This window comes from Pinus tabuliformis, chromosome 5_2 (assembly GCF_031772625.1).
Source record: "Pinus tabuliformis cultivar Carrire ecotype Pingquan chromosome 5_2, CPIR1, whole genome shotgun sequence".
NCBI lineage: Eukaryota > Viridiplantae > Streptophyta > Pinopsida > Pinales > Pinaceae > Pinus > Pinus tabuliformis.
The window spans coordinates 937,287,199-937,300,742 of record NC_142306.1 but is presented as its reverse complement, the minus strand read 5'-3'; the positions used below and the strand labels follow the sequence as shown (position 1 = coordinate 937,300,742).

Below are 13,544 nucleotides of genomic sequence, written 5' to 3'. Positions count from 1 at the left end.
GATATTTACAATAATAGAAACATCAGGTTTCTATGTTGAATATGGAAACACTCAGTTTCGTCTAAGAAACTGCTTAAAAGAAAAAATAGCAACATCTAAAAGACTGAGTATTAAATACTAAATAGGAATATTCTAATACCCTCCCTTAATACTCAATCTATTTACAACACCAATAGACCCTCTGAGTTTTACAAATTTATCAGGACCAAGAGGCTTGGTGAAGATGTCGGCGGGCTGCTCTGTTGTGGGAACATATTGCAACTGAACTGAGTCGTCTTCAACAAGCTGGCGAATGTAGTGGCAATGAGTTTCCACATGCTTTGTTCGTTCATGAAAGACTGGATTCTTGGCAAGTTTGAGCACTCCCTGATTATCACAAAACAAAGAAGTAGGCCCTGTCTGGGAAACATGCATATCTGCCAGCATACGTCGAAGCCAAACTGCCTCACAGGATGCCTTAACTGCTCCCCGATACTCTGCTTCTGTTGAGGAGAGAGCCACTGCCTGTTGCTTCTTACTAGTCCAAGTAACAGCACCGGATCCTAGATTAAACACATACCCAGCTGTAGATTTACGGTCATCAACCGAACCGGCCCAGTCAGAATCAGTGTAACCACTGAGTATAGGATTGGAACTTCGAGTGTATAGGAGGCCATAATCAGAATTGCCACGCACATATCGTAGCACACGCTTTGCTGCTTGCCAATGATCAGCTTTAGGAGCGGACATGAAGCGAGAAATGTAGCTTACTGCAAAACTGATGTCAGGTTTGGTAGCAGTAAGATAGATGAGACTGCCCACTAATTGCCTGAATAAAGTTTCATCCACAAGGGGAGAGGATGACTGAGCTGAAAGTTTGAGCCCTGGTTCCATAGGAGTCGTGGCCGGTTTGCAATCCTGCATTCTGAACCTATCCACAAGATTTTTGGCATACTTGGACTGAGAGAGAAAGATCTGATTTTCAGTCTGCCAAACTTCAACCCCCAGACAGTAATGAAGAAGTCCCAAGTCTGTCATCTCAAAAGTTCTGCATAAATCTTGTTTGATCCCATGGATCAAATGTGCAGAGCTGCCAGTAATGATAAGATCATCCACATAGACAACCACAAACAAGATATCATCACCAGTATGCTTGATGTACAGGTTTGCATCAGAAGGGCTCCGCTGAAAACCCTGCTCTGTCAGGTACTGATCAATTTTCATGTACCAAGCCCGAGGAGCTTGTTTCAATCCATAGATTGCTTTAGCTAACCGACACACTTTCTGTTCTTGACCAGCAACCTTGAATCCTGGAGGCTGCGTCATGTACACTTCTTCTTGGAGATTACCATTTAGGAAAGCACTTTTTATATCCATCTGATGAACTTTCCAATTGAACTGAGTTGCTAGGGCAAGGACAAGCCTTATGGTACTCATCTTGGCTGTAGGAGCAAAAGTCTCCTCATAGTCGATGCCTTCCTTCTGTGAGAACCCTCGAGCCACAAGCCGAGCTTTATACTTGTCTATGGTTCCATCAGCTTTGTATTTCACTTTATACACCCATTTGCAGCCTATGGGCTTTTTCCCTGCAGGAAGATCAGAAAGTGTCCATGTGTGATTCTTCTGAAGACTCTGGAATTCGGCTTCCATAGCCTGTTCCCACTCAGATGTACCCTTAGCCTCTGAATAGGTTTGAGGCTCAAAAATACTGTGTAAGTTAGCCATAAGAGCAAAATTGACTGTAGACTGTTGTCTGTTCTTATGTCTAGAAGTTCTACCTTCAAGGAGCTCATCATCCCGGAGATCACCAATGGTTTTAGCCCACCATTTAGGCCGAAGAGTAGAAGAACCAATATCAGGAGTAGAGGAACCAATATCAGGAGGAGGTGGAGAAGACTCAAGAGCAATAGGGGCCGCAAGAGGAGGGTTATTTTCTGGAGGAAGCTCAGATAGAGTAGTATCAAATACTGATGCTACATCATCCCTCCCATCAGGTGGACCGACCGGAAGACGAACACTGTGAGGCGGATCCTCAGAACACTGCTCAGAAGAAGAAGACTGAAAGAATCCTCTGTCTTCATCAAATACTACATCCCGACTGAAGCTAAGACGACCAGTGGCTATATCTATCAGCCTATAGGCCTTATGATGATCACTGTACCCTGTCATCATGAGTTTCTGGCTTTTGGAATCCAATTTAGAGCGCTTAGCAGCTGGAATCCAAACATATGCAACTGAGCCAAATACTTTGAGATGACTGATCTTAGGCTTACGGCCAGACCAAACCTCTTCAGGAGTCTTCCCTGTAACAGCCTGAGTGGGTGATCGGTTAAGAAGGTAAACAGCAGTAAATACTGCTTCAGCCCAGAATATGTTTGGAACACTCCTGTGTTGTAACATGGAACGAGCCATTTCAACAACCGTGCGGTTGCGACGCTCGACAACACTGTTCTGCTGGGGAGTGTAAGGTGTGGTTAATTGACGTTTGATGCCATGAATATCACAGAAGTTGGCAAAAGCTGAGGAACAAAATTCCCCCCCATTGTCGGTCCTAAGGGTCATGATATTACAACCAGATTCTTTTTCAACTAAGGTTTTAAACTTTTGAAAGGTACTAAAAGCATCAGATTTATTTTTTAGAAAATACACCCACATCTTTCTACTGAAATCATCTACAATAAGTAAAAAAATATTTGCAAGCAGTGATAGAAGTTGTATTCATAGGACCACAAATATCAGCATGAAGTAACTGAAGTACCTTAGATGCGCGCCAAGATTCTCCATCTTTGAATGAAGACCGATGTTGCTTTCCCGCTTGACAGGCGTTGCATACCCCCAACTGCTGAGTCTGAATATCAAGTAATCCTGACACAAGTCCCTCCCGAGAGAGCTGAGAGAGATACTGCATATTTAGATGCCCATATCGCTGATGCCATAGAGTGCTGATGGGAGAGACACGTGCTGCTAGAGCCACTTCTGGAGAGTCACCGGTATCAAGTAGCCTGTATAGACCATGGTCCTCTAGGCCAACAGCAACTGTTAGATTGGTCTCCCTGTCAATGATGGAGCACTTGTGTGCACTAAACACAACATCAAGCTGAGGAAAATTCCTCATAATCTGGCTGACAGATAGCAGATTAATTTCCATACCAGGAACATAGTATACATTCAGAAATATGAGTGTGCGTCCACCAGACTGAATTTGAACTGTACCTCTGCCAGCTACTGTGTACTTCTCACCTCCGCCAAATACCACAGAATCACTGAAAGGTGAGAAGTCAATAAACCAGTCACGCCTGTGAGAGAAATGGCGTGATGCACCAGAATCAATGTACCATGCAGAGGAAGGAACATGATCTGAAGACCTTTTAGCCATAAAGGCGTAAAAGGCAGACTCTGTCTGCTCGGAATGTTCTGCAACATTTGCTGTCTGATGTGGCCCTCCCTGTTTCTTCTGTTCAGAAGCAATCCTCTGTCGGCAATCTTTCTTCATGTGACCGAACCTATGACAGTAATTACACTGCACACTTTTCTTCCTAGCAGGATCAAAAGGCTGAGAAGAGCCTTTCTGCTGAAAGGACTGAGAGGACTGATATTTTGCAGCAAATGCATTTTCCGAGGACACTGATGAAGCACTACTACCAAACTGTTGTTTCCACCGATCCTGTTGCAGAAGTTTGGTACATAATTCTGGAAACTTCAGATCAACATTTGTGGTGGTAATGTTGAGTGTTTCGATGAAGTGTTCATAAGATTTCGGTAGACTTTTCAAAGTAATGACTACCATATCTTCTTCCTCCATGGTCCGACCAATGGCTTCGAGCTGATCTCGAATGTCTTTAATTTTGTTGAGATGTTCCTGTAAAGACATATGTTCGTCCATCATGATGGAGAACAACTGATTTTTGAGAAAAAAAGCTCTGCTTTTGTCCGATGTCTCGTGCAGTTCTTTCAACTGTTGCCAGATTTCGGCAGTTGTCTTGCCAGAAGGAATTTGTGGTAACTGATCATCAACGACAGAGAGCTTGAGAAGCATAACAGCCTCTCGATTTCGATCATCAAATTTATCTTGATCGGTACCAGCTGTACCGGGACGAAGCTCTTTGCCCAAAATGAGCTGATCAAGACGCCTGTATTCAAAAATGGTCAACATTCTTTGTTTCCAAATGTTATAGTTGCTGCCATTAAAGCGTTGATTTCCTTCTAACATCAGATTGGTGAGCGTGGCCATTTTCCCAAAGAAAATACAGAAGTCTGACACACAAAAAAAATGTAGCTGCCTGCTTATCCTGGTGTAAATCAAAACAGACTTTGTTCTGCTAGAAAAAATATTTACCCAGCAAAAATATATCTCCCCAGTCTAAAAAAATAGCAATAGAGCAGGTTCCACTGCTGTAGCTGTACCCTTCTTTTAAATTTTACAATAAATATTCACGATGGAAAAAAAATCCGCTGACTTGTATATGATACGGTTGTATTCAATAGATTGGAGCGATCATCTGAAATATCCCTAATTGGAAAAACTGCCGGCAGACAAGACCGTTGATGTTAAAACAAATACGTAGATTGAACCCACGTGAGCCGTCGAATGCCGTCAAGGCTTCACGTCTCTGCCAAAAAATTGCACAAGAATCTTGAAAATATAATCGAACGTCTACAATCAATGTCGAGTTCGATTCCCAATGAGCCAGCGGGAGCTTCTGTGCTTTGTCGAATCAAAGCCTGCCAAGAAATTATTTTTCGGCCCAATAAAATATGCAAGGTCATTCACGGGACAGAAAGAGTTCCAAAGTCTCCATGCCACGTCAGAAAGCCTTGATAGGACGGAAGATGAACGACGAATATCACAAATTTCCAGCGACTACTCTGAAAATCTTACAGACTCCTTTCATATCCCGATCCCTGCTTCACAGTAATTATTTATCGGTCTTCTTGCTGGATCTCTGATACAAAAACGCTGCTGCTTCACAGTAATTAATTATCGGTCTTCAATGGCAAAATGACGTATCACGATGAGACCAATAGAAAATACGAGAGCCACGATGAGATGACAGGGGTTCAAAAAACAAAATAGACTGCTGCCCATAACACGCAGAGCGTATTTTCAGACCAGACGAACCATGCAACCCGGGAATAGCGATAGCTCGATCACCAATCCAAAATAATTACACGACTCCGATTTTCAAAACAAATGAGATTTGAATGAGAAGAAACACCTGGGTCACCTTTGCCGAAGAAATAGCCGGATTCGAAATGTCGGATTTTAATTTCAAGGCGATTTCACAATTCCAAGCCGGAAAGCCAAAATGACTTTCACGATTCCGAGCAAACTGGCCCGCCAAAAAAACAAATCCCCTCCCATGAAACGGTCACAGCCACAAAGTTAATTCCTCAGAAAAATAATCATGCAGGAGAAGAATCCATTTCTGTATCGAGATGGACGACTGTAAGCTTTTATCACAGCGAGCAAAGCTGAGGCTAAGACTCAGTGAAGGCTACCTGGCTTACAGAGGGCTCGACCTTAGAAAGGACTCAAGAGATTAAGATGCAGAGACAATAACTGTTTAAGAAATCTCTTAACCTCGCTCTGATACCATAAAAGAATGTTGAATGAATTAATTCAGAATGAGCAAACAGCTCAATGATAATACAGAGATATTTACAATAATAGAAACATCAGGTTTCTATGTTGAATATGGAAACACTCAGTTTCGTCTAAGAAACTGCTTAAAAGAAAAAATAGCAACATCTAAAAGACTGAGTATTAAATACTAAATAGGAATATTCTAATAAGTCCCTATGCCTCTTAAAATTTAATTTTTAAGGACCAACGAATTTTTCCTTCGGAGAATTTAAATTTACCTAGGACCTAGAATTAATCAAATTTCTAGCTTAAGATTTTAATTAATTTTGGCCAGAAAATTTAATTAATTAACCTATGAGAGGATAAATTATTTTTCCAACCCTCAGGACACTTTACATTATGATTTTCACATTTTTTACATCACAAGGGGGAAAACCCATCTGAAAAGGACCCTCACAAACTACCCAATTCTGTGACACAAATATAATCTAACATATCAAGCAATTTGTAATAAAATAACCTAACCAAATAGTTAGGATTATTCCCAAATCACTTTTACATAAACTCGATCTAGAAAACTAGGACTCCCCTAAGATCCCAGTGACAAAATCCATTCCAGCTTTGGGGTCAGGCTGAAGGAAAACTCTGTCGACCATCCAAGAATGGATCGGTGAGACAAAAACCTCCCGAAATGTAGATCGTCACCAGAAAAGTAGGTTTACCTAGGTGATTACATACACGACACGGATCTGCTGAGATTATTTACATTACACACATGCAGAAAGGATTTACAATATAACATGATGATCAGGCTGATGATGATAATTGAACGGCACGGACAAGTCGATCAGGCGCTGTCCCTTAATTGAAAAAAGGGGGTGTATTGTTATGGGTCGTTGACACGTAGTGGTCAACAGGGCTTTGACTCAAAATCAATTTTCTTTTGACTCGAGCATTTATAAATATGATTTAAATGACCAATTTTCTTTTTCAAATTTATCATATAATTGCATCAACTGACCAAATGTACATTCTAAAGACCAACCATAATTACAAATTCAACAATGGAGGCTTTTGTTGGACACTATTTTTGGCAGTTCCACTTATTATATACATGCATGGGCTATCTCTAGAGAGATAGGAGACACTTATGGAGCCTTTCTAAGCATATTCATGAGTTATTTCTTCCCTTGGAGATGGGGTGCTTCATCTTGAGACCTTTCGGGGTTTAGTTTTGGACATTTTGCTTGGCTTCATTATTAGATATTATGCTAGTGTTGGTCTCGTCTATCTTTAGTCCACTTCTATTATTATTTCTCTCTTTCCCTATAAATCATTGTACAAGCAATGGAAGAACAAAACAGTTCTTTCTTCTTTCCCTCCTTGCTTCATTATTTCCCCTAGAGAGTTTGTGATTGAGAGTTAGCAGTAGAGTGCAAGAACTAGCTGAATAACTCTGCAGTTAAAGATGTCATTGTTTCCAACCCCATGTGATCTGGAGGAGTCGAAGAATATTGGTTTTCCTGATATTCTTGCAGAGTGACTGTTTTGTTCCTATTTATCCAGGAACCTGTTTGTTCTAGAACCCTTGGCAATCAATATCTATCAAGTACTCATTTGGCTTACCATTTTATGTGCCGTTCAATCACGCAAAGAATTCTATAGTTCAAATATTTTTATTTGTTCATGTTGCATTCTTGATAGGAAATTTAGTAGAAAACAAATAACTTTCGTTCGCCATCCTTGCTTTCATTCATTTTCAACTCCATATAAGGCATCAGTCAATTTACGTGGTTGTTTACATGCATATAGAAATATCTAAAACCCAAAAATAGCATTTAACTAGGAAAGAACAGTTTGCTATTTATCACTGTATTTACATGGAAATTATCATTTTTTCATCTTATTTGCAATTGTTTGTGTGCCTACCTTTAGTGAGCATATATTGCATCAATTTTAGTGTGTTTCCCACAGTTTTGGAATATTTTCTGCTTCTTGTCCTGCACTATTTTAGCACAGAAACACAAGTACATTTTCCTTTAGATTGATTTTAAATACATACAATAGTTTGAATAAATTAATCTGCTTTTCACAAGTTTTTACAAGACAGCAGCAATTTTTTCCTTTGGATTGATTTTAAATACAGACCATAATCTGCATCATTTTTTATGCACATTAGACTGCTGTTCACTTTTTCTGTTCACTAGTGTTTACAGGACAGAAGCATATTACTACTAGTTTGAGGTCGTACATATCCTACCTTGGAATATTTTGGGAAGCACCCATGGTAGGAAGGTACCAACTACCCACCCAAAGCAAGAAAGATTCAGAATGAGGTGACAATGGCTATGCACATATTACTTATCTGAACACCTTGACTTTTGCAGGAAAGACTTTCCAGGTTTGAATCATTTTTAGTGCAGATTAATCTGCTGTTCACAAGTTTTTACAAGACAGCAGCAATTTTTTCATTTGGATTGATTTTAAATACAGACCATAGTTTGCATCATTTTATACACTTTAGACTGCTGTCCACTTTTTCCGTTCACTAGTTTTTGCAGGACAGAAGCGTATTACTACTAGTTTGAGTTTGTACTTATCCTACCTTGGAATATTTTGGGAAGCACCCATGGTTGGAAGGTACCAACTATCAACCCAAAGCAAAAAAGATTCAGAATGAGGTGACAATGGCTCTGCACATATTACTTATCTGAACACCTTGACTTTTTGCAGGAAGGAATTTCCAGGTGATATAACAAAGAACCTTTTGAAAACATAAGAACCCTATCTTCTCCTTATATAATTAAAGGAACTCAGCTTTGCCTCCCCCTTTTTAATAAACAAGGTTTTGTCTTACAACATGGACACTTTTGACCTTGTCCAAGATCCTCAATCTCCAATTGGGTTATGGTAACCTTCCTAAAGTCCAATTTAACGAAGTCTCTGTCATAGGCTCCGCACTTCTACTTCCTCTGATAATATGTAAAATTTCATATGGTTGTATTAGTATACTACTATACATAACACAATAATGAACAAACACAATTGAAGAGAACAATAAATATGTCACATATATTAATGATGATGCAACAAGAACGTCTGCAGTAGCTTGAGGTATGCTACCCACAATACATATACACTTTCATGTAATCATTTCTCAATACATCCTTATAGTATTACATTGTAGCATACCCCATCACAACACATTATAATATTACATCATTTAATCATTACATATACTCTTAACTTCAACATTATAACATTACGTAGTTCACATGTCACTAACTTATAATGTGACCATATTATATACACCTATTTCATATTATATTCCACCAAGGAGGAGACAAGTTGTGGGCAATTTGAAAGGGTCCGGTAAGCAGTTCAGATCATCATTGAGAGACATTCAATACATCGTTATTCAGAACCCTTGGTTATGAAGGTGTAACCACCTAACCTTGACATTAGAATATTTTGCTGTTCACATGTCACTAACTTATAATGTGACCATATTACATACACTTATTTTTGCAGTATACTCTAACAAGGAGAGGCACTGTACTCAATGCCAGGTTTGGTTTTTTGTGTTAAATGGAGGAGGTAAATGGCTCATATGACCATATTGTTGCTGTTTGTAGCTTGGGCAGGTACTTCTACACAGGCCTAAGTGTCTAGGTGTGCAGAAGTCGCCCAAAGTCTCCTTCGGACACTTACTCAAGTATGAGTAAGTTGCTATTGTACCTTTAGCCTAAGTCTAACTTAGAGAGAAGCACATAATTAATTATCTTTGCTATTGAGCTAAAACACTTAGGAAAAGTAAAGTATTTACTTTAGTGATTATGTTTTAATCTCAACCATTGATCTCAAGTGAGGCGAGATCTAATCTCGATCATCAATCACTTTGGAGATTAATGTTAGGGATTTAGCTCAATGTAAAGTTATAAAAGAAAGTTTAAAGAGAGGAGAAACACGCCTGACACCAACACAAGACATTGGGACAGGCATCTCAGTGTTGAGAGGAGAATGACTTCCATTTTAGCGTGCTGGATCTAAGGAAGGCACAGGGGTGTAGCATAGGAGATCCAAATCAGCGAAGACATCAAGGATAGATCTAGGGTCTGATCAGCTGGATCAGATCCAGGGTATATTATAACTATAAATTTCTAAGTTGGGCCAGTATCTCAAGACAAGAGCCCAACTTCCAAGTAGATTTTGACTAAGTTTCAATGAAGAACTGATTTGATTGGGCAGAATTTGTATGTGTCCCATGTGACTAAGATTAGTTATAATTTTGTTTCACTTGAATAATTGTGTTAAGAACCTAATTGTGCATTTATTCAGTAGATCTGTGATAAATATGCTGGGAACTCATTGCCAGGTGCTAGGTTCAGGATATTAACACACAGGATTTTAATGTTACTATCATGTCACCATTTATAGGTTGGAGATCAAGTAATGATAATGGTGAGTGTTATAACATGCGACAAATATGAAACATCGAATGATAAGGTTACAGCTAGATGGATAAACTACCATAACTTCCTTAGAGCACCCTAAATATGTAACTTGAGATGATATATGTGAATAAATGTGATGTAAATAGGCAGCCTGCCTTGAGCTAGCCCAAAGATGTATATTTGTTGCAGCATTAATATAATGCTCTCCATTGAGTTAGTTGTGTTCATATGTATACATGTGTTGCTCTTTCAAAAATCAACAAAAAATAATCAGCAAATTCTACAAACAGTGAACAATATATAGCTCTACAACATAGCTTGTTACTTTGCATCTTTACCTCTATATATTTCACCTCCAAAAATCGTAGTGCTATTGAATTTTGACTTATCTTCAAACTTTTGTTTGCCACAAATATTCTTCCAAATATTCTAGACTCCTCCTCTGCTGGAAAGTAATCAGCACACTTTACCGTCTGTCATTGCAAGTTGTCCAGGTTAGAGAAATGGACTGTAATAAAACATCAATAATGCAAAGGAACGTTGCATAATTTATATATTTTGATCATAATCTGAGATATGAAAGTCCCTTCATTTTCTTTATCTTTCCTTTTCCCCTTTAGTATTTTTGACAAGGGAGAAATCAAACTCTAACAAAAAGTAAATTTTTCAGGTAAGTTATTCTGACATAGATGAATATAGAGAAATTCATTGTTCTTAAAAGGAGATTTACATATACTCTAACAAATATGCAAGTCTACTTTCAAATAAAGTTTTCATCCAATAACCAAGTAAAATTCCTATATATACAAATTATGCCTCCGCTGCATAAAAACCAGCATCAACTATTTATCCAAACAAAAGCAAACGTTTTTCAATGAATTTTGCACCAAGGGCCAAGAACCTCTCCACATAAATCTAGAAATAATGATCTTCGTTGTGTACTTAATCCCAACACTTTTATCATGCATTAAACACTATGTACACAAGCTATTTTGTATTTAAACTCAGTTGCGACTCAATGTAATGACATAAGGCAATTTTTTGCCATAGGGTTCCTTATTCTAACTAGGGCTTCCAACAGAATTTCATTCATTTATACACCAAGCTCCCCACCCACCAAGCTCGACCAACAAGCCAGACCACGTAATAAATCCTAGCGAGGCAGCAGTTATAATCTACAAATCAGTCACAGTAGACAGGTATGAATAATCTAGTCAACAGCAGAATGTGATTCCTCAAATCCAAAATAATTAGACTGATTGTGCAATAAACCAGGAATGAACACAGACAATACTTCACCAAATACAATACTGTCTGCAATTGTAAATAACCACATCCATTATTTAAGCCAATTTAACTGAATTATACTAACAACTATTTACCCTACTCTTCTGCACAGTACCTGGACTGTCGTTAATTTGTTGATCTGGGAGAGTAATCACAGTAAGCTTGTGTTAGTTTTTGGCAGCTCGGACAGGTGTTTTAGTCTCTATTGCTGTCTAAGACGCTAAGGAACACAGGAGGATAACTATCTCCAAGACCCCGAAAAAGTTTGTAAGGAAAATGCCTTTAATTAGATTAATTAGCCAATTATATTTTCCTAAGTGTAACTTGGGAAAACTGGTTAAATAAATCAGATTAATTGAGGTGAATCGCCTTTGGTCTAGATACTTGCAGAAAAGTCACTTGATGGGGTCAGGATGATCAGTCATTGATTGTGATTAGATCATGGCCGTTGATTCAACAATGAGAGATTATAAAAGCAAATCGATGGGTCAGTCGGAGACAAATCTAGGAGTTTGAATAACCCAGTTTGCAGTGATAGCAAGGGTGCAGTTTGAAAGAGGGAGACATGGACAGGGGTTTCGGTAGAGAGGATTTTATGAGAAATTTTTCTTAGTAATTTCCAGTTTCCGGAAAGAGGAAGGAAGGCCGTATTATTCTGCAGTGAGCCCATACCAGTGTGAATTAGCCAGTGTGCATAGCTGGGCAGCAGTTCGATTTTAGTAGCCGGAGATAGGTATTGGAGGAGGTGCAAGTTGCTCAGTTGAGTTGCAGGAGGCCAAGATCATCACCAAAACTAATTTCCGAAGGCAGTGCGGGTTCCAGAGAGGGTCATACGCATTCCATATTTTCTAGTGCAAGTTGTAGGTAAGAGGTGCGAGTTGCAAGCAAGAGGTCATGTGGTTTCGCTAAAGGGAAACTTGTGTTTCCAGATCGATTTTGCCAGTGGAGAAAATATTTGTCGAAACTCTACCAGTGAGAGGCAAGCAAATTGTAATTCTCATTTTTGCTAAAGAATAAGAATAAAACACTCATCTGCAGAACTGGTTCTCCCTTCGGGGATTTCCAGGGACAATTTGTCCAAAAATACTGGTGTCAATTATTTTGAATGCGTGCATTATTTCTCAGTTCCTGTTATTATTTGTGAAGATTGCAGTAGTGATTTAATAGTTATTTCTCGTAATTAAATTTTGAAGACAAATAATCTCTAGTAGATAGAAGATTAAATTCCATTTGGTGCAATTAAGGAAATTTCAGATGGTATCAGGGCAGCATTCCCAAGAAGTGACAATAGAGCTAGTGGTTTGCTTCAATTAATATAATCAAATATTTGTGACCCGTTGTCTACCAGATCACTCAGGGGTTATGAGTATTTCGTAACCTTCATCGATAACTTCTCCAAGAAAACTTGGATCTATTTTTGCATAACAAAGGACGAGACCTTCAGTGGCTTCCAAGAGTTCAAGGCTTTTGTGGAGAACATGATGGGAAAAAAGATCAAGGTACTTCGTACGAACAATGGAGGCAAGTACACAGATAAGGCTTGTTACCCACTACCTGTGGGTAGTGCATATAGGAGAAAAAATTTCTCTTAGATGGTCCTCAGTCGGCAACTAGCAACCCCTTGTAGGCCCCAGATAGATCGATGTGCCATTTTCTCTGCCACCAGAGCCAGCCATGTGGTCCCTCGCCCATCTGTTATGAAGGTGGGCCTCCAGACCCCCAAGGTATGGCTTTTCATTGGTATAGTTGAGTAAGTTTCCTTACTTGTCATGGGCACTTTTGGGCATGAATTGGTGGGGAGATTCGGCGGAAAGAGTGGGTTAGGCTTGTATTCTTGTCTCCACCGCCCAATTTCGTGGTTACCCTTGTAGCCTTGTCCCATGGGATCTCCTTTAATGACCATTTGGATTTTGGGTTGGCACTACATGGGAATTCCCGATTTTGGTTATGTGGTCCCACTTCCCGATACCACATACATCACTCCCGTTCCACTCATTTTAGCCCCATTCATTTAATTTCCCATCCGGGTCCACGTAGGGTTAGCCTCCCCGTCCCCCTATCCACACCTTGGGTCGGGCCTGGAACGATGCCCCAGAGGTTGATGATGCAGCTAAAAAGGAAAGAAAAAGCATAATTTGGCCACTCTTAACAGGAAATGTACCACAAAATGCAAAAGATGGTTGGGACATATAAATTTAATGCATGGGAAAAAGCCAAACATGAGCTCTACCCCTTATCCA

General features: G+C 39.3%; 1 protein-coding gene across 1 annotated transcript in view; it reads right to left on the bottom strand.

Annotated features, from left to right (window-relative positions):
• Window positions 1-13,544, bottom strand: part of LOC149162351 (protein-tyrosine-phosphatase PTP1-like) — a 161,359-nt gene that overhangs the window by 66,584 nt on the left and 81,231 nt on the right. Inside the window, exon 6 of the mRNA XM_089437227.1 lies at window positions 10,356-10,490. Coding sequence (XP_089293353.1) covers window positions 10,356-10,490 — 135 coding nt within the window. The remainder of the gene's footprint in view (window positions 1-10,355; window positions 10,491-13,544) is intronic.